The 20,436-nt window shown below is 45.4% G+C and overlaps 1 protein-coding gene across 1 annotated transcript; it reads left to right on the top strand.

The window, feature by feature from the left end:
- Nucleotides 1-327: 327 nt before the first annotated feature.
- Nucleotides 328-10,641, top strand: dhx35 (DEAH-box helicase 35). Its single transcript, XM_080853483.1, has 21 exons — nucleotides 328-379; nucleotides 890-1,017; nucleotides 1,226-1,318; nucleotides 1,850-1,927; nucleotides 2,027-2,131; nucleotides 2,526-2,587; nucleotides 2,849-2,918; nucleotides 3,031-3,090; nucleotides 3,437-3,549; nucleotides 4,030-4,126; nucleotides 4,313-4,471; nucleotides 4,803-5,013; nucleotides 5,154-5,278; nucleotides 5,662-5,716; nucleotides 6,032-6,222; nucleotides 6,807-6,884; nucleotides 7,432-7,561; nucleotides 7,740-7,821; nucleotides 8,059-8,130; nucleotides 8,462-8,573; nucleotides 8,873-10,641. Exons 1-21 carry the CDS (start codon nucleotides 340-342, stop codon nucleotides 8,909-8,911), a joined length of 2,100 nt encoding a protein of 699 aa, XP_080709609.1. The 5' UTR covers nucleotides 328-339; the 3' UTR covers nucleotides 8,912-10,641.
- The last annotated feature ends 9,795 nt before the right edge of the window (nucleotides 10,642-20,436 follow it).

Raw genomic sequence — 20,436 nt, 5'->3', positions numbered from 1 at the left:
GACTAGAGACTACCACTGTTGAGTAGTGCAGATGTGGCATCACCTACCCAACATAACATGCAGGCAGTTAGTTTCTATTTCATGAAGCCCATGCTTCGCAGTCATAGCACGAACAATGAAGACATGTCATTACCATACAGCATTAATTTTGGTCTTTAACGGACAAGTAGCTCAGGAAGAGTTTTATTCAAAAGCAATACTTACAATTTTACATTGAGTATCAATTATTTTCTTTAAAATCAGCGACATTATTATAAAACGGGACATGAGTGTCAACGATGTATTCGTTTTGTTTGTGGGTTATGATAAAGTTTTGAAGAATGTGACGTCAGTTTCAAGATGGCGGCGCCCCCGTCCACGATGAAATTCTGGAAACCCGGTAAGATGAAAATACATCAAACGATAATTAAGTTGTGCGTTGTTTCATAGCGTCTGCATGTTCGGAATCATATTATTTATCCTCGCATCACTGAAAACATAAATAAGTTTAATAAGTGGTGCTGTAGTTCACCAAGAAAGACGCTTTCATGGTTTGGTGGCACCTCTGCAGTGCTGTTTGCACAAACCGATTTTCCTTCACGCTAGGTCTGCGCAATTTCAGTAACGTTGCCTCAGCAAGGATGCTGTGGTCAAACCTATCTTACACAGTTAATCAAGGACCCCTGTCCTGAGGAGTCTCATACACCTTGTCGATGGTCTCAACAAGATAACGAGGACAACTTAACAGTGTGAATGAATTGTTTGACACGAGTTAGCTGCGTCCTCCTCAAGTTCAGCTAGCCAAGCTAATCTGTCAATGAAGATAATTAAAGGACATTGCTTCATAACAGTTTTACGAATCCCAGACTGTGTTGTACATCTGATCTCTTCTGATTATGTCATGATACAGGAGCCGATGCTCCGGGTATTTCGGAGGAGCGGGAGCTAACGACCGAGACCACTGGCTCCCCAGTAATTTACAACCCGCACACTGCGCTGTCCATCGAGAAGCAGCGTCAGAATCTTCCCGTTTTTAAGGTATTTGCGTGTTTTCGCTTTCATTGCTACCATGGCTGTTTAATGAAATTCGTGTTATTAGTGTGGAGTCACAGTCTATCTTTTCATTGAAATGTACCAATTAGAGCGAATGGCTAATTAACAATGTAAAGATTGCGCAAAGGGGGTGCTGTTATCCTCGGTGACCTCACACACTTACGGATGGTTCCCCTTCTCACTCTCTCTTTAGCACAGAAACAATATCCTCTATCTCTTGGAGAGCTATCAGACCGTGATCATTGTTGGAGAGACAGGATGTGGGAAAAGCACACAAATACCTCAGGTTTGTATCTTCACTCAATCATTTCATGGTGTCAAAAAATCCTAGAAGATGTCTGGTGCAGTTACTCTGAAGCGGTGTCTATATGAAACAGTGATACCCAAACTTTCTTCACCAGCAATAATAATAATTTGAAAAAATACGCTTCCCCTCCCACCACAACCATGGTGCAAAGACTGAGACACCCACCTCATTGCATACTTAACTTAAAAATAAACGCCTGCCGTCAGCTGTTGCATAGCTTTTCTCAAACATTGTTTTTTATGGGCTAGCTATCCCTTCTTACATACAGGCTAAACGTTAGGCCCTGACCATATTGTATAAGTAAGAAGTAGGCTATAACCTCATCACCAATTAGGTTAGTTATAGGCTACTTAACTGTAAGAGAGCTTCAATTCAAAATTTGACCTAAAGTTGGCTGTTTAAGTCCCATACTTTGGTTACCACCACTGATGTAAAACTTGATGAGGTGCCTACAATGTTTTATTGAGATTTCAGAAACATGCCCATCATACATTTTTTCCTTTTGTTCAGTATCTCTTAGAGGCAGGTTGGGCCGCAGAAGGAAAGGTGATAGGGGTGACTCAACCTCGGAGAGTGGCAGCTACATCTGTAAGTATTTTTCTGTTCTTGCCACTGACGTGAATGCGATTTACCCTCAATTTCCCAGCTGGGCTGATGTAATGAGTCTCAATGCATTTGCCCCACAAGGTGGCCAACCGCGTGGCAGAGGAACGCGGGGCACTGCTGGGGCATGAGGTTGGCTACACCATCAGGTTTGATGATTGCTCCGACCCCAATGCCACTCGAATAAAGGTATTACCTCTCTTGCAAAATGGTACTGCTCCTCCAAAATGCTGCCACTATGAATGATGCCTTGGACTTACAATGCTTCTTTTATTATGCTGCTGGAAGCGATACGGTTTTGGAGCACATTTTTGACATGGTTCTATTTCTTGGAGTTCTAAGCTCAGACCAGCGACTACAATTTCAGCCTTAGCTGATGGTGTTAATCAGTCAGGACACTTTCAAAGAGGCTGATATCCCTGATTTTGCATGTTCATTGCATATTGAGGACCTAAACCGATTACTGTGGTTAGCGCTGATAAAGTTTATTGGGAAATGCCATTTATGTAATTTACAGTAGTCTGAAAAACCTGAGACCTAGATATAGCCCACCTATTTACTGACAGCTGTCTGTGTCTTTCAGTTCCTGACAGATGGGATGTTGGTAAGGGAGATGATGGCAGATCCTCTGCTAAAGAAATACAGGTGAGAGCTTGCAGGCTAGTCCAACATTACTTTCCAACCAGAGTAAAATGTTGTCTCAGTTCCTCATAAAAAAAGTGAAAACGCCCTCATACCATCATATCTCCTTTAAATCATGATCACAAATGCATACTGACAAAAAATGTAGACGCAAGTTATTTGAGTCACATGCATTCGAATGCATTTGCGAGGTCTTGAACTGCATCTGAACAGGCTGCCTGAGAAGTCTGTCTGGATACTGATTGTGTTGTTGTCCTGTCCTAGTGTCCTTATGTTGGATGAGGCTCACGAAAGAACATTGTACACAGACATTGCCATTGGACTCTTGAAAAAGGTGACTTTGTACTTGTGCCATGGCATAGGCAGATTTGATTTTAATTGCAACATATAAAAGGAAAACATTGCAAGCTGTCCATAAAGCCCTTTCTCCATCTGCCCTGTGACAGATTCAGAAGAAGCGGAGGGACTTACGAGTGATCGTTGCATCTGCTACCCTGGATGCCAAGGTGATTTATTCAGATGAGTTCAGATGAATGCAGATGCACTGTGAGGTAGAGGGGCCTAAGGAGGGAGGGGGCAGAAGTCATTCAAATACATTGAAGAGATTTTGCGGTGGGTTAACACAGGAAAGTTTGCAGCTTGTTATTAAATAAAAATGATTTGGATATTAGGCAGATAGACATGCATTATGACTGAAAGGGTTACACAGTGGTTGCCTTGGTAGAAATGTAGCATTTTGTGGATAGAAGACATCTTGGGCAGATTAGACTGAAACTGAGAACAGGTATGTGAATTCATATGTTCCATTTCTGATTTCTAAAAAAAAAAAAAATTGTGGATATGATTTTCCAGAAATTTCAGGAGTTCTTCAATCTGAATGATTCAGGAGACCCCAGTAAAGATACCTGTGGGATTCTTACAGTTGAGGGCCGAACCTTCCCCGTGGATGTCTTTTATACTGTCAGGTATTGAGCCTCTCTCTTTTCAGCCCTTTCATGAAGCTGAAGAGCGAAAGGAAGGAACATTTTTGTCCAGAGCTCTTGGAGTGTGTGTGGACTACATAAGTTGCTCAGACACTTCAGTTTGAATGTGCTGTGTTTGCCCTGGCTGGGCTGCTTTTGTTACCTTTTTCTCTTTTTGGCTCATCTTTCTGCGCTTGGTTTTCACATAGTGCCAGACAGTACATCCATTATGTTTCAGTCCAGATTTGAATGGTGTATTTTATTTGCACCCAAGTGCCATGAATCTAAGCAATACTGAATGTTTGATAATTTGAGATTTAGCAGTGTATGGCATTTTGTCCTAACCAACACGCCCCCTCCCACACACACATGTCTCTCCCCCCCTCCCCCCCCTCTTTCTTTCTTTCTCTCTCTCTCTCTTTCTCTCTCGCTCTGTCGCTCTCTTTCTCTCTCTCTCTCCCCCCCCCCCCCCCCCCCCCTTAGTCCTGTCCCTGATTATGTAAAGGCCACGGTGGAGACGGTGCTGAAGATTCACGAGACTGAGGAAGATGGAGATGTGCTGGCATTTCTCACCGGACAGGTTAGTGAGCTCTGTCAGTTCTGGGAGAGTGCATAGGAGCAAGCAATAGAGGATCACTGCAACAAGACATTCCGGCCTCTCAATAAAGACGATGATTGTTTTATGAGATGTCCAACCTTGTTGTATTTTGCAACCCCCCCCCCCCCCCCCCCCCCCCCCCCCCCCCCCCAACCCCTAACCCCCCAGGAGGAAGTGGAGAAAGTGGTATCCATGTTAACGGAGCAGGCGCGAACGCTCTCCCGCTACGGCATGAAAAAGCACCTGCGAGTGCTGCCCATGTACGCTGGACTCCCTTACACCGAGCAGATGAAAGTGTTTGAAAGGATGCCCCCTTCAGTGCGCAAGGTGAACTGTCTTCAATGCTGCAGAAGAGCCGACCCACTTTGCAATAGTTTTATTTTCTGTTGTGTTACATCTGCGAACCTTTAGTGTACATAAACCTTGAGGTTATGGAAATGTATTTCAGGATGAAGAAATAGTGATTGTAATTGGTGAAGATATACTAGTTGGAGTGACGACTATTTAATTAGACCGTGAATGATACATACTAGTCAAACCCACAGAGCAAGCTCTGATATCAACTGAAGAGAAAACTGATGAATCTGTCTTTCATAATCACAGAATTTCTTTTGTGGGCAAACGATTTTTTTATTAAAATAGTTTCCCTTCTGTTCAGGTGGTGGTTGCAACTAACATTGCTGAGACCTCCATCACCATCAACGGGATGGTGTTCGTCATTGACTGTGCGTTTGTCAAGCTGAGGGCCTACAATCCCCAATCGGCCATTGAGTCGCTCGTGGTGACCCCCATCTCTAAGGCCTCGGCTGCCCAGAGGGCTGGTCGGGGTGGACGCAACCGCCCAGGGAAATGCTTCCGACTTTACACAGGTGAGACCACAGAAGGCCAAACCACTGGGAAAACAATGATGAAATGGCACAGACAACTATGATAAAAGTACTCCTTTTATGTCTTTCTGACATTGTGTGTGTGTGTGTGTGTGTGTGTGTGTGTGTGTGTGTGTTTCCAGAGGAGGACTATGAGAAGCTGCCTGCGTCCACGGTGCCTGAGATGCAGCGCACCAACTTGGCACCGGTCATCCTGCAGCTGAAGGCTCTGGGAATAGATAACGTGCTGCGCTTCAGCTTCCTGTCGGTACGCAGCACAGCTTCAATCCAAAGCTCCTGGACACAATACTGGCCCTTCTTGCCACTGTAGGGAGTGGCGGGGATGCCCAACTCTGTGGAAGTTCCATGATTGGTTTATATACTTAGGCCTTGTTTTCAAGTTCAGTTGCGGATCACAGAGCCTTGCAAAGACCCAGAGATCGTTTTGTTTTTCTGATTGAGGTGACCATCACTAATATTGACGATACACGATGCTTCACCACTAAAAAAGTTACATACAGCAGCTTAAATGTGACGTTTTACACTTATATTATTTTCCAACCTTTGTGAGTCTTGCGGTTGTGGTTGTATTGTATGTGCGGGTAGATGTCCCAGATCAGTGAATCATATCTGTGTCTCTTATGTTCTCAGCCTCCTCCAGCCCAGTCAATGGTCCAGGCCCTGGAGCTACTCTATGCACTCGGAGGTGAGGAGATAATACTGTGTTGTTTACTGTAACTGTTATTATTATTTAAATGGTCTGACGCCAAATACATGATGGATAGAAATGTAGTAAAATCTTTGCATATCTATGAATATATAGCTGTATTTGAATATGTTAATTTATATAGGCATATAAAACAACTGATGCCCATTCATGATGTTCTCATTGCATGTTAATATAAAACAAAGGAGTTGAAAAAATTAGATTACACTTTTTACTTTAACAAGTGTATTTCTCTTTGATTAAACCTCCTTAAGATATTGAAAATCATCGGTTGCTGCTGTCGTTTTTCCACAGGTCTGGACCAGTACGGCCGCCTGACTGACTCCATGGGCGTACGCATGGCCGAGTTCCCCCTGAGCCCCATGTTCGCCAAGATGCTGCTGGAGTCGGGCAACTACAGCTGCTCCAAGGAGATCGTCACCATAGCAGCCATGATGCAGATCCAGAACATCTTTGTAGTGCATCCCAATCAAAAGAAAGCTGCAGTAAGTCCCGTGCACCGTGTGCGTTTGTGTGTGTGTGTGTGTGTGTGTGTGTGTGTGTGTGTGTGTGTGTTAAGGAGTGTCAGTAGTTCTTTTCCTTTCGTTTCACAGTGTCTTTCTTTCTGCTGCTTTTGTTCCTTGTTTGTCTGTGCATTCCCCCCTGCTCGTGTTCCTTCTCTGTGTCCTACTCTGATTGTAATTGTCTCTGTGTGTTTCGGGGCTTTGTTCACCATGGCAGTCTGGTCAGCAGAGCTCCGTGAAGGAGGCCTAATCTCTTAATGTTTGGGGACGAGTTCACTCCTCCTGTAAAGTTCCAGCTGCAGCAGCTGTTCAATGCCACCTCCGTCGTGTGACCTCTGTCATGCTCTCCCTGTTGTCTCCCACCAAAACACTGCTCGTCTGTGACCTTCCCACAAGCAATATTCACTGCTCCATCTGTTCCTGTGTGTGTGTCTGTGCTGATGGTGTCTGTGTATATGTGAACGTTTGTGTGTCTGTCTTTCTGTGCGTGTGTGTGTGGTTTTGTGTCTGTGTGTGTTTGTTTATGTTTGTGTGTCTTTGTGTCTCACTTTCACTGCTTGCCATAGGCCAGGGAGCACAGGAAGTTTGCAGTGGCCGAAGGTGACCATCTGACAATGCTCAACGTCTATGAGGCCTTCATCAAGGTATGTGACTGACAGCTGAGCAAGCTAATGTGTGGATAAGGATTTTTTTTTCAAATGATGTCAATATATTGTTTGTGATCGATGACTGCAGAGTCGTTGGCAGTAAATGTTGTAGCAGATAGTCTCACAGCAGATTGTGATTCGTATTCTGTGGAATGTGGTGAAGTAATACCAGATGATTACCCCCCTGACTCAAGAGCATGGTGTAGCCTGCAGTAGAGCTGTGGGACCTGGAGTGTTGTCCCCTCAGAGTTAACTGTGGCAGGGAAAGGTTACAGCATGAACAGAATTTGGGAAATGATGAAGCAGCATTGAAATCCTTTGGCCTGAGGTGAAACCATTGGCGGGAGTCAAGTGGGGGTCTTCAGCAAAGGCTTAAGGCATAGCCTTGTCAATACTGATCTTCTATGCGACACAATTTCAACTAGCAAAATAGTCTCCAGACTGTACTCCAGTCATGTAGAGCCATGGTCACCTCTGGTCTGGCTGGACTAGCCAACCTGTCCTCTGATCCTCTGTGTGTTTGCCATCCGTGTCGTGTCCCCAGCACCAGAAGAGTTCCCAGTGGTGCCAGGATCATTTCCTGAACTACAAGGGCCTGATGCGGGCCGTGACGGTCCGGGAGCAGCTCAGGCGTCTCATGAACAAGTTCAAGGTGCCACGCACCTCCAGCGAAGGTCTGCACTTCTTTCTTTCTTTCTCTCTCTCTCTCTCTCTCTCTCTCTCTCTCTCTCTCTTTCTCTCCCCCCTCCCCCTTTATCCCTTTCTTCCTCTTTTATCATCTCTTCTTGTTTGTTTGTTATTTTGTTGCGGTGTGTCCTAAGAGGTGCTGATTGGTTGTATTCATCTGTTCAGGTGACCCGGATGTGATCCTCAGGTGCATAGTGGCTGGATTCTTTGCCAATGCTGCCCGCTTGCACCACTCTGGATCCTACAGGTGGGTATCTGGGTTCATCATGTTTTCCGCGCCCTGACAAAGGCACCTCTGAGTTAGTTAATGTTCAGTTCAGGGTCCCTCATGGTTTAACTGTAGGTCTCAATCCCATTATATTCTCATTTACTCAGTGAACACAAATTAAGATTAAAAAGCATCTTTCTGCCTCTCTGCTCTGGTTCTATTCCTACACCCCCTCTCCCTCTCATTAAACACTCCCTCGTTCTTGCCCTTTTCCAGGACCCTGCGCGATGACCGCGAGCTGCATATCCACCCCAACTCTGTCATCTATGGGGAGAAGCCTCCTAAGTGGTGAGCACCCTCACCTCCCCTCCCCAGTCTATTTATGTGTGGAAGGAAAAGAACCTTAAGGCAGTCATGTGTTTAATTTGCTTACTTGCTGATCGCCAGCTAAACTTGCCTGCCTGCCGTAGTAGTCGAACCTAAGGCAAGGCAAAGCAGGTTTATTCCCATAGCACAATTCATGCACATTGGTAATTCAAAGGGTGTGCTCTTATATCCCCGTTAGGGTGCACTGCAGGCTGTCTTCTTTTGATATGATACTCCTGCCTGTTTTATCCCTTAGCCTGATGATGATGATGATGAGGATGATTATGATGATGATTGATGTGTCTGGCTCCAGGGTTGTGTTTAACGAGGTGCTGCAGACCTCCAAGTACTACATGCGGGACGTGACGGCGGTGGAGTCCGCCTGGCTGGTGGAGCTGGCCCCGCACTTCTACAAGCAGGCCAAGGTAGGGATGGGAAGCACACGCGGGGAGGGTTCCAGACGAATGGGGGATGTTTTACCGGAATCATTTCAAACGGAGTAAAATGTCAATAACAGAAAAGAAATGTGTTTGAGATGTGATGTGCTTGTACCTTTTTTTGGCATCAATAGAAGTTTTGGTCTGTAGTCCCAAAAATAACTTCTTACGGAGTGTACTAGTGAATGCATTGTGAAAACAGTGAGGACTCAACTGATACTCTTTTTCTCTCTCTCTTTCTCTCTTCTCTTCTCTTCTCTTCTCTTCTCTTCTCTTCTCCCTCTCAGCACGGTTCTCTGGGAAGCAAAAGGGCAAAGGTCTTCTGAGCAGGCTGGCCTTTCCTGCTCACACACACACACACACACACACACACACACACACACACACACACACACACACACACACACTCCACACCAGGTGCTGGCCAACTCCTGAGACAGTTTACGGGTCTGGGGCAGATAAATCTTGACACACTACACACACAAACACACACACACACACACACACACACACACAAACACAACAAGGAACTACATGTAGGACTAGCAGGAGAAGTATTACTTCTGAAGTCCTTCAGAAAAAGACACTGTGTTCCCCCATCCTCTTGTAAATAGAGATGTGTGATATCTATACATATGATATATTTACTGCGCCATGTCCACTCTTCTGACCCCACCTGGCCCCACTCATGTATATATACAGTAGGTAGAGCAGACTTAAGTCCAGGGATTAGAGGTTATAAGCCATATGCCCCTGGCCATGAGCATCTTTTAAAACTTATTTTTAATAGCTTTTTTATTCAGTTCTGGCATGGTTTAGTACAACAATTGAGGAACAATGGTAAAGGAAATAACAAAAAACTGTGAATTTTTAAAATGATTATGAATTCTATCCTGTAGCCTGAGGCGGAGTGAGTGGTTAGTGACTGACAGACAAAGAGGGAGGGGCGGGAGAGATGGAAAGAAAGAAAAATAAAGACAGGTATGAGACGGGACTGTGAATGTACAGACCATATTTACCTCCCAGTCAATGGGGGGAAAAGTCATTGTAGTAATGACCGAAATTCTCCCCTGAAATCTACCACTGTGTTTTATCACATTCAGTGGCCTTTTTCTAGCCGTTGTGTGCCAAATTATTGAATTCTATTTGACATTTCATGGGACATAAATCTATGGTACATGAAATGGACAAATAAATTGTAGTTACAATTGCACGAGAAGCAATCCAAAGGGAAGTGCCAATCCTTTTTTTTTAAAGGGTGCTTAAAAAAGAGCATTTAGATGTGCGGAACGCCTCAACTCTTCAGTTGATCATCTTCCCGATTTTCTTCTGTTGTGCACGTAGTCTGTACCCAATGTCCTAACTTCGTTACAATGAAACTTTATTTTTCTTCCAAGGCAGCAGCAATATTAATCCACATCTCCTCTACTCCTTTGTGCTTTTCCATCTTTTTTTCTAAGTTTAAAGCGTCTAACAGTTCCCTTCATCACGATGGACACCTCCCTTTATTTTGCCTCCTTCTTTTGGCCCCGGTGAAGCTCTATTCTCGGAAACCATATTTGTTTTTGAAGGAATGAGCCAAAACCAATGGTTGAGATTTACTTATTTATTTATTTTTTAGCTCCACTGGAACCTGCTTTCATGTCAGTAAGGTTAGCGTTATAACTTTATTGGTTAATGTCTGCATGGTAAGATGTATCTGATTAGACGTAGCGGTCATACCACTGGATAGCCTTAGATGTAGTTCTAACCAATCACCGCGGATACTGGTACGCTGAGGACAACTACAATCAGATTAATATTCAGTGTTGCCACATACTCTTGCATGTGTGAAGAAACTACGACACTTTGAAGCTCACAAGTAGTTTTATTCTCATAGTGACCTTAGTTGCCAACAAAAGAGAAGTGTGTAGGCTTACCATCTATAGAATGTCTGAACACAGGCAGAATGTGATTTCGCAGAATTATAGTCAGTAAACTCTATTTAACTCTTCTCACACCCCAGGTATGTTCAAGATATCTTCAAATAAAACCAAATAGTCATGCATTCAACAAAGTTGTGGTGTTTTTATTTTTGATTGTGATGCCTAAAGAAACAGTTTTCAATTGCAGTTGGGCAATATTCAGAGATGCAGTGTGCCATCCTATACAGTTGTTGTCAAATTCAGCTAATTGCTCCTCACATTCTTCTCGTTGTCCATCCTGTGTGCATGCTAAGTTTGCACGCAGTCCTAGCACTGTAATTGGGGAAACAACAACGCGGCTTGGACCAAGCCAAACACTATTCTAGCCAGTCCACACGTTGCTTCAGAAGCTCGAAAGGGTGGGGTTAATTTGATCGAGCTGAAATGTCAACTTTTTGCCAGAATCCTAGATTTGACCTTGTTAGGTGAAAATGTACCCTAGTTACCTCAGGACTCCGGAGCTGCATACAAGTATATTTATTAGACAAACAACAACAACAATTGCAATCCGGCTCCCCTCCCAGCACAAGGCTGAAAGTGAAGCAATGATAAACCCATTGCACAAGGTTTATATAGACAGAAGTTAAGCGTTCAGCAGGGATAACCACGTGATGGATTTCTGACGTCCGAGGCACGGACGGAAGTTTTGCACAAGATTGGAAGAAGCACTGTTCGACCCTTATCACCTCTGTCTAAACATGTCCTTGTTCGTATGCAGACTAAGTGGCACCTCACAATCTTAGTTACACACACACACACCGAAAAGCCATGTTCCTGCTTTCACAAGCACATGATATATACAAGGAATATATTAATACAAGGCACTTGATTCATATATTCTTAAGTCATTAACAATGTTTGGAAATAATCTCTATCAGACCTTTTAAATATTTGTATAATGTATTGTTGTCTTTCTTTTCTTTAGTGGTGTCATTCTTTGTATTCATTTAATTCTTCCTCCTTTACTGAAGCTGAAGCCTTAGATTTTGGAAATTGTATAAAGTAAAAAAGCTATTTAGTCCATTCAGCAATCAGTGTAGTTTGGCCTAAGAGGTGGTCACATTTTCCCACTGTAGTTCTCCATTTTGGCCAGAAGAGGTCAGTGTTGACATTGTTGTGGCAGATCATATGTCTCACGGATTTTCGTTAATTTCCCACTCCAGGTAGAATCGGTATTGTCTTTGTTAAGAGCCTTTGTTAAAACACCTGAGATTGTTATACACTGCAGGCCAAGTAGAGAAATTGTCACTTGGGACTTAATGATTTTTTCCTCAGATGGTAAATCAGGAGATATGCTCTGGTTATTTTAGGATTCTGTTTGACTGGTGATAGTCATGGGGGCTGTCATTGCTTTATTAATGCAATTGACAATACTGATCTGTCATTCAAATATACTAAATTGCGTTAGAAGTTTAGAAGAGGCGGGTTTTCTCAAATATAATACAAAATTATTTTCTGCTACCTACTGTGCACTTCATTTGTCGCTTTGCTTTGTCTTATTTCACGTTAAATTGTCCTCATTGGAATCGTAATTTTGTTCAGTCTACGCAGTATTTCAATGAAGAGACCGTGAGTGTGTGGGTGTGTGTGTGTGGGGAGGAGGAGGAGAGAGTGGAAAGTGGCAGCATGAAAAAGTGTGCCTGACTGTCTCGCTTAGGACTCCAATCGCTCTGCGGAGACGGAAGAGCTCGTGCTCAGGACTCCCGCGAGTCGGCTGGCCGACTGGCCCAGGAGACTACGACGACGATTACGACGCAGCACCGGGAGAACACATTCCAATTTCAATCACCCCTGACCAGCCGCAGCTCACGGCAAGAGTTGGAGGTGGAAGAATTATTGGGTGGGGGGGGGTTACAGTGTGGCTCATCTTCAGCACCACTCTGTGGCCCTGTGTCGGCACATTCAATTTCCGCCTCTCCTGAATAACATGGTGGGCCAGTCCAGACTGCCAGTTAGCTCCTGCTAGTGTTCTGACAAATCCCATTCAGCAACTCGTTGTAGGACACGTCCAGTTCAGTCCGAATCCGGCCCTCGTCTGGCCTTGACCTGCCGTCGATACGTGGAGTCAGTCACCAACCATCTACACACCTTTAGTTATTAGTTCAGTTATCATTCTGAAACATGGAATTCGACGGCAAGGTTTTCTAAGACATTAGAGGTGATTTGGTGTTGCACTTACACACTTTTGTATGAAACAGTTGCTTCTACAAACGCTATAATTCATCTAAGTTATGATATGCTATTCTATGCTATCCATATTAATTGCTGGGGATGGGTAACGGTTAAATGATTAATGCAGTGCTCATACATTAAACTGGGATGTTTTGTTTTCTTGGGAATGTTTACATTAAGGGCTTCCTCGTCTTGTTTTTGGTTCCACTTCAACAGCCAGTGCGACCATCACCATGCAATGAAGGTTGACAGCCACAGCAATTAGTGATTAATAGACGCCTGTTTTTGTGATGACACTGCAGTAGGTTGCCACTCTGTGTGTCAATGCCAGTATTTTAGGAGCCTGTTTTAAAAAATGTTTTACATGTTTGTCCTGCCAGGAGAATATTTAACACTTTTACACGTCTTGTGAGCGAGAGGTGGGGAAGTCATGCATGCATTGTAATTAGTCCTGCTCAAAGTTTACAAATGTTTTGAAAGAAAACAATCCAGTTAATTTTTCCCCTCCTTAAAACCAGTCAAGGGTGAAATGGAGCCTGTCTCACAACTGAGTCTTTAAACACTCTATTGATATTTTGGTATTGCATTAAATGTATAATTATGTCAATAAAAAAACAATAGAGTTTCTTGTAACTGCTTAGTACCAGCTCCATTTCAGATAGACAGTTCCTCACACTAAGAGCTGCATTAACGTTTGCTATCGATTGATCCATGTGCAGACGACCAGAACAATAACCAAAGGGTTAATAATTAGGGCCTGCTTAAAAGAAGTTAATGCTAGGTTTGGTCTTCCTGGAAAACAGTTAACCTTGTGTACTTTTGTGACTGGCAAGTAAAGTGTCTCGTGAAAGGACACTATACTGAAACAAAGAGTTAATGCCATTAACCAGAAATACATTTTATAATGGAGGAAAAAAAAAATATCCATTAGAATATTTATTTTGCAAACCCACGATTATGGATAGGGCATATTTGTGAGTGCAGGTGTGTGTTTTTATGGTTTCTCCCTTATTTAAAGGAATGCTAAGCACTTGTGGAGGTGGCGTGGTAGACTAGATGTGTGTTGCCAAGGAAGGTTTGGAGGTGGGAGGAATTTTTACATCTGTTCTCATGCCGGTACTGTTTCAGGGCGGGATGCAATCAGTGGCTGATTTTCCACCTAGTCGCAACACACCCCCACACCCCGACTCCAACACCGCCCCTCCCCTCCTGCACACACCACACCACCCCCGTGACAAATTGAAAGTGTCTCAGTCTAGTTTATTGCCCTGATCAGGTCAAACGAAAAATATTGGAGGTCCGCGCGAGGAGACAGTACCGTCTGCTGCAGATAAATGGACTGATCATTTCTTATTGAGAAACAATTCCTAAAAGGTAGTTTACAGCGTGACTGAGGGGAAGCTCCGATCTGCTCCGTGGCGGGAGAGAGGGAGAGGGAGAGAGAGAGGAGCAGAGAGACAGAAGGAAAGAGAGGGGGAGAGATAAAGAGTTTCATATTCGAAGCTAGAGAGAAAGAGGAGAGAGGAAGAGAGAGCGAGAGAGAGAATGGTGAGGGAGGGAGGGAGTAAGTGAGGAAGAAAGAGAGAGAGGGAGAGAGAGAGAGAATGGTGAGGGAGAGAGGGAGTGAGTGAGGAAGAGAGAGAGAGGGAGAGGGGGCTCTCCGCAGCCCACTGCTCCCCACCCTGACCCCGCCGCCCGCCGCTGGGATTAAATGGATAGAGAGAACGCCCGTTTCTGATGGCACTACTCCTCCGCACAGACACACCATTTGTTATGAAGTAGGGGTCCTGATGAAGTGTAGGGAGAGCTGTTCTCTATTTATTTATTTATTTATTTTCTCACACACACCTCCTCCGCTTCTCTCTTCTTCTGCTACCCTGCCCCTCCTCCCCCTCTCTTTCTCTCTCTTTCCCTCTCTCTCTCTCTCTCTCTGTCTGTCTCTCTCCCTCGCTCTCTTTCTCTCTTTGGCGGGTGAGTACAAGGCCGGCCTTCAGACTGAACACTCGAAATGGATGGAAGGAGGCGATTGAATTTTACACTCCCCTGGTCATGATTAATGTGCCCGGGGTCTCCGCCTGATGGTTTGAGGGAGGGGTCGGGTGGATGAGATGGTGGTGTGTGTGTGGAGGCGCTGGGGGGCTGGTGGCGCTCACACACACCGAGACAATTTGCCACAAGGTGGTGCTCCTGGTCTGCTGGTCTTAGGCGCAATCTGGAAGGCTACCTTCCAAGTCATACGTGAAAGTGCAACTCGTGATGTCTGTGAGAGTGTGAGACCAAGCACGTGTCTGTGTGTGTGTGTGTGTGTGTGTGTGTGTCTGTTACAAGGGGAACACAGGGGCAGGATGGTGGCAGTGGTATGTGTGTGTGTGTGTGTGTGTGTCTGTTACAAGGGGAACACAGGGGCAGGATGGTGGCAGTGGTGTGTGTGTGTGTATGTGTGTGTGTGTGTGTGTGTGTGTGGTGTGTGCATGCGTGCGTGCGTGTGTGTGTGTGTGTAGGGAGGGAGGTGAGAGATATGGTCCTTTTAAAACAAACCCCTTTTAACTCCTCCTCGGTCCTAACTCAGTGTTAATAGAAAATCCTCCTGCTCCCACTCCCTCTCCTGTTATTGCCTTCATGGTCTGCTACACCGTGTGTGCGGCCCCAGTGTAACTTGGCGAGCTGGCAGTAAATGTCAGTTTATCACTTAACCCATTGTAAAAGGGTTGAAAGGTCTAATAAAAATCAGGCTAGGTGGCATTACTGGACTGCATAACAGATGTTTATGGCCGCGCTCCACGTATTCAGGAATCACTTGTTAAGGGCAGCTGTGCTGTGACTTTAGGTCTTATGACAGTTTTCTTTTTTCTTTTTCTTTTCTTTTTTTGGGAGGACTTAGTGTTTTTGGCCCTTTCACATTTTGAAGGACGTGGACTGGGGCGATGCCAGTACTTGTGTGTATGTCATGCCTCAACTAAGGCCCTGAACGAGTTGGCATGTGTATCAGTAGGATCAAGTGGTGGGACTCTTTAGTGGGGTAACTCCAGCACTCCTCCATTCATCCTTAAACTGGAATGATGTGGCGACTTACAGCGAGCTGTGCTGAGGAGTGGGACTAGAGGAGAGGTGGAGGAGAGGAGAGGAGAGGAGGGGAGGGGAGGGGAGGAGGGGAGGAGAGGAGAGGAGAGGAGAGGAAAAGGTGAGGAGAGGAGAGGAAAGGAGAGGAGAGGAGAGGAAAGGAGAGGAAGAGGAGAGGAGAGGAGAGGAGAGGATAGGTGAGGAAAGGAGCGGAGAGGAGAGGAGATGAGAGGAATAGGAGAGGAGAGGAGAGGAGAGGATAGGTGAGGAAAGGAGCGGAGAGGAGAGGAGAGGAGAGGAGATGAGAGTAGAGGAGAGGAAAGGAGAGGAGAGGAGAGGAGAGGAGATGAGAGCATAGGTGAGGTGAGTAGGTAAATGTATGGAAGTGCTGAAGGAAAAGGGAGATCAATATGCCTGTGTGTGGGCCTCAGACCGGAGACTCCGGACGCTTTCATTTTGCATAAATAATGCAGAGAGAGAGAGAGAGAAGCATTCCGTTTGGAAGGAAGACAGATGGGAGCAGGTGTGTGAGTGTCTCTCTGGGAGTGTGTATCTAATTGTGTGTGTGTGTGGCTGTTAGAAGGTGTTGCTGGACATGCCAGGACCTAGAACCTTGGTACTGTGGAATTTTAATGTCCAAAGGGTCTTTAAAAGAATGAGTCGTCTGCGACTGATATTCACATGTTCCTTACTTTTCTCATTGCAATTGAGGGGAACAGACATTGTGCATGAAATATTGTTACATGGCAGTGCTCGTAGAAGACATAACAACAACTCGACTGTTTCTGCATTTTTGGTGATGGTCGGTTGTCCATAACCACATTAGCAGGTGGGCTTCACTGGGAGTTGTAACTGAGTTAGGGTCCCCACTCCACTTTTTCTGGCTGCTGACTAATTGACCAAATATAGTGTCAATTCCTCTACATTTTGTGTCAGCTAAAAAACTATTAAAAATGCCATAGGGTAAGACCATTCAGAAACTTTCAGGAAATGTTCATCATTTTCATAATCAAAAAAATCAGGAATAAAGTTTAAAAACACATTAAACATTAAAGTTTGGCTTTTGGCTGTTTTTTTATTTATTTGAATCTAACTTCTTTATTTATTTGAATTTTTCTACTGATAGAATTAGAAGACATCCTGATGCAGTGATTCTTGTCCTGTCTGGGTTTCTCTTGCTCCTGCATATTGGTACCGCCTGCCAGTTTGGCTGCCAAACTCAAAATGGCGGCGCTTAAAAGGGAACGGCCAGGGGTGTCTCTTTAAAGGTGCAAGTTTCAGAGGCAGATAACTGGAGATAAAAACAATGTGAGTGACGGGTAGAGCAATGGTGGGCGCCGGGGGAGAAATCAATAGGAAATCAGCGTTTCGGGAGGGACCGCCGTTTATCAGGTGACATGGTTAAATAGCGTTAAGGCACTAAAAGTGAGAAAAATACGGCCCGTCCCGACAGCGGTATTGATCACGGGCGAATGGGGCCGTGGAAGGCCGAAGCCACTAATAAAATAAGACGTATCTGAGAGCGAATCAGCTGAGAATCGATCGCCGCGGTGATCAAGGCCAAAAACATCTTCACTGGAATTTAAGCCTGTTCCTCTGACCCATGAACACATACCACCACCCCCCATCCCCCGCCCACCTCCCTCTCACACACACACACACACAAAACAGATACACTCAAACATACATAGACGCACACACGTACACATCCACTTGCATGAACAAAACACACACACACACACACACACACGCACACACACACACACACACACACACACACACACACACACAAAACACATGCACAGACACGCAAACACACACAAAACAGATACACTCAAACATACGTAGACAAACACACGTACACATCCACTTGCATGAACAAAACACACACACACACGCACACGCACACGCACACGCACACGCACACGCACACGCACACGCACACGCACACGCACACGCACACACACAAAACACATGCACAGACACACAAACACACACAAAACAGCTACACTGAAACATTCATAGACACACACACGTACACATCCACTTGTATGAACAAAACACACACACGGACAAACACACGGACACACACACACACACAGAGTTCAGAGCTGGTGGAGAAATAGACAAGCGGGTGGAATGGGGTGATCCCTCTCACCCCTATCTGTTGCGCTTGGCCTCACATGACTACCCCCCCCTCCCCACACACACACACACACAAACCCGTCCCGCTCTCAAAGTCAAATACAGTCAGCTATCGACCTTAAGGTAGCCACTGTCCACACAGGCCCTGAAACGAAACATGCCACAGCCCTGCTACGCACCCAACACACACTGTCAGACAAATATCAGACCAAGTTGTCACAGCCTGCAAGTGCCTTCTTCAAGCTGAAGTTACACACCCCTCAGTCTGGCATAGACATAGTAATTCTATTTGTAGGTGGAGAGATTTCACCTGTGTGTGTGTGTGTGTGTGTGTGTGTGTGTGTGTGTGTGTGTGTGTGTGCATTTCTGTGTTTGTGTGTGTGTGTGTGTATGTATACATGTGTGTATGCATACGTGTGCATGTGTGTGTGTCTGAATGCAATGCATGACTGTGTGTGTATGTGTGTGAGTGTGTGCCTGTGTATGGGTGTGTGGGTGAGGCCATGTCGGGGCATCTCCTTTGCCCCCCCCCCCCCCCCCCCCCCCTTCTCTCTCATTACCTAAGTGCTTCTGCGGTGTGATTTAATGGGTTCATTTGTCACCTCTACCTTGCCCAAGTTTTAAAGATGCTTTATGAGTGTTGTAGCTCGTCTCAAGTGCACGGCTTAAATCAGGAACAGAGAAAGGGACCAGACCTCTGTGAGGACCGGACCGGACTGGAGTACGAGCTGGATAGGGGGGTTGGGATCATCCAACATGTGTCAATGAACAAATAATGAGAGCTGTCTGGGTTGTTGGGTTGCTGGGCAGATTAGCCACACTGAAAGTCCATGGGAGTGGAAAGTGTCATCAGTTCCCCCCTCAAGGATTCCCATACTTCAGCCACGCTTCCCGCAAGACCAAGACCTCATGCCGTTCCCGCTATTTTTGCCACAATCTTCTTAGTTTCAGGCTTGAGCATCAGGTGAACCAAAGAAAAACATTTCTGTTTATTGCCGCCCCCCCCCCGCCCCCCTGCTTTTTAGTTTTGCTCTGACAAATGTGCATAACTATTGAACCTCTCCATCAACCCTTCCATATATCCATCAGTGAGTGTCAGTCATATATATATATTTATATTTTGGAGCCCCATGGTGGATGTCAAAAGCATATCTGACGTATGACTGATTCTGAGAAGAGGCCGTGTGGGAAGATGGTAAATGTCAGGGGAGCGGTGCTGGGAAGAGGCCTCAGTCTTGCACTTAGAGTAATTACACACACACTAAGGTGCCGGGGCTCACACACACCCTCACACACTTTTGGCCCGGCTGAAAACTCTCCCCGGAGTTTTGATTCACTGTTATAGGGATCTTACAGGAAAGGAAAAGAAATAAACAAGAGTTTGGCCTACTTGGGTCATCTAGAATATTCATTACTGGGTGCTTTTATAGGTACTCCGTGTTGCTTGTTTTTAAAATCTGATGTGTTCACAGTCCTTTGGTTTTGCAGCTTCCCTTCACATCCAAACACTCGGATACACACACACCACACGCGCACACACGCGCACACACACTCAGTCACGCTTATCCTTATGCACATTTTGTCCTGCCTGCAGCATGGCTCTCTTTCCTCTCTCTCTATCTCTCTCACTCTCTCTTTCTTTTTCTCTTTCTCTCTCTCCCTCCCTCTCTCTCTCTCTCTCGCTCTCTCTCTCTCTCTCCCTCCCTCCCTCTCTCTCTCTCTCTTTCTCTTTCTCTCCCTACCTCTCTCTCTCTCTCTCTCTCTCTCTCTCTCCCTCTCTCCATCTTACTGTCATGGCTATCACAGGCATCCATCCCTGTAAAGATGTGTGCGTTCTCCTGATTCTTCCTCCCGCTGGGTTTTAGTGCTTCACTGCTCCGCCGCCTCTGCCTTTTCCCCGAGGGTGGAGGAGGAGGAGGTGGCGGGTGGGCATGTTGGAGCATCACACCGATTCCCGGCATGTACACACACATTTACACACAGACACACATTTACACATACACACACACATGCATGGACATGCATATCTGCACACACACACACACACACACACACACACACACACGCACACACACACACACACACACACACACACACACGCACACACACACATGCACATAACTGTCATAACCCCTAATTTTCTTTACTCTGAGAAACACGTGACCTCTTTTCGGGAAATGTGTGTCCTGTCCGTGTTTTTTCCAAAGGGAACAGGTGTCTTTTGCGGAGAAAATGTTTGTTTTGTTTAACCATCTAACTGTCAACCCCTGGAAGAGGCACAGCTGGCCGTGAAAAGACATTCTTGTGATGTTCCCATCGCTCTCCGTCAACACCCCGATACGATACAGCGACCGGCCCCCAAAACAGCCTTGTGGATCCGCGCCGATTGTGTTTTCTTGGAAGTCTTTGGCATGTTCATGTCGTCTGTCAGTGAATAGGGGGGGGAATGGCTGGCCGCTTTTCCTGCTCTCATCTCTCACAGGAAGCTGGTCACTGCGAAAAATTCTTCT

The sequence above is a fragment of the Sprattus sprattus genome (genome assembly GCF_963457725.1).
Source record: "Sprattus sprattus genome assembly, chromosome: 16".
NCBI classification, from domain to species: Eukaryota; Metazoa; Chordata; class Actinopteri; order Clupeiformes; family Clupeidae; genus Sprattus; species Sprattus sprattus.
Note: the sequence above shows the minus strand (reverse complement) of the source record. Positions and strands in the feature narration are given on the sequence as shown.

Coding starts and splice junctions, on each gene's coding strand:
- dhx35 (XM_080853483.1), top strand. CDS start 340: ATGGCGGCGCCCCCGTCCACGATGAAATTCTGGAAACCCG. Junction 5,014..5,153: donor ATGCTTCCGACTTTACACAG/GTGAGACCACAG, acceptor GTGTGTTTCCAG/AGGAGGACTATGAGAAGCTG. Junction 8,574..8,872: donor ACTTCTACAAGCAGGCCAAG/GTAGGGATGGGA, acceptor TCTCCCTCTCAG/CACGGTTCTCTGGGAAGCAA.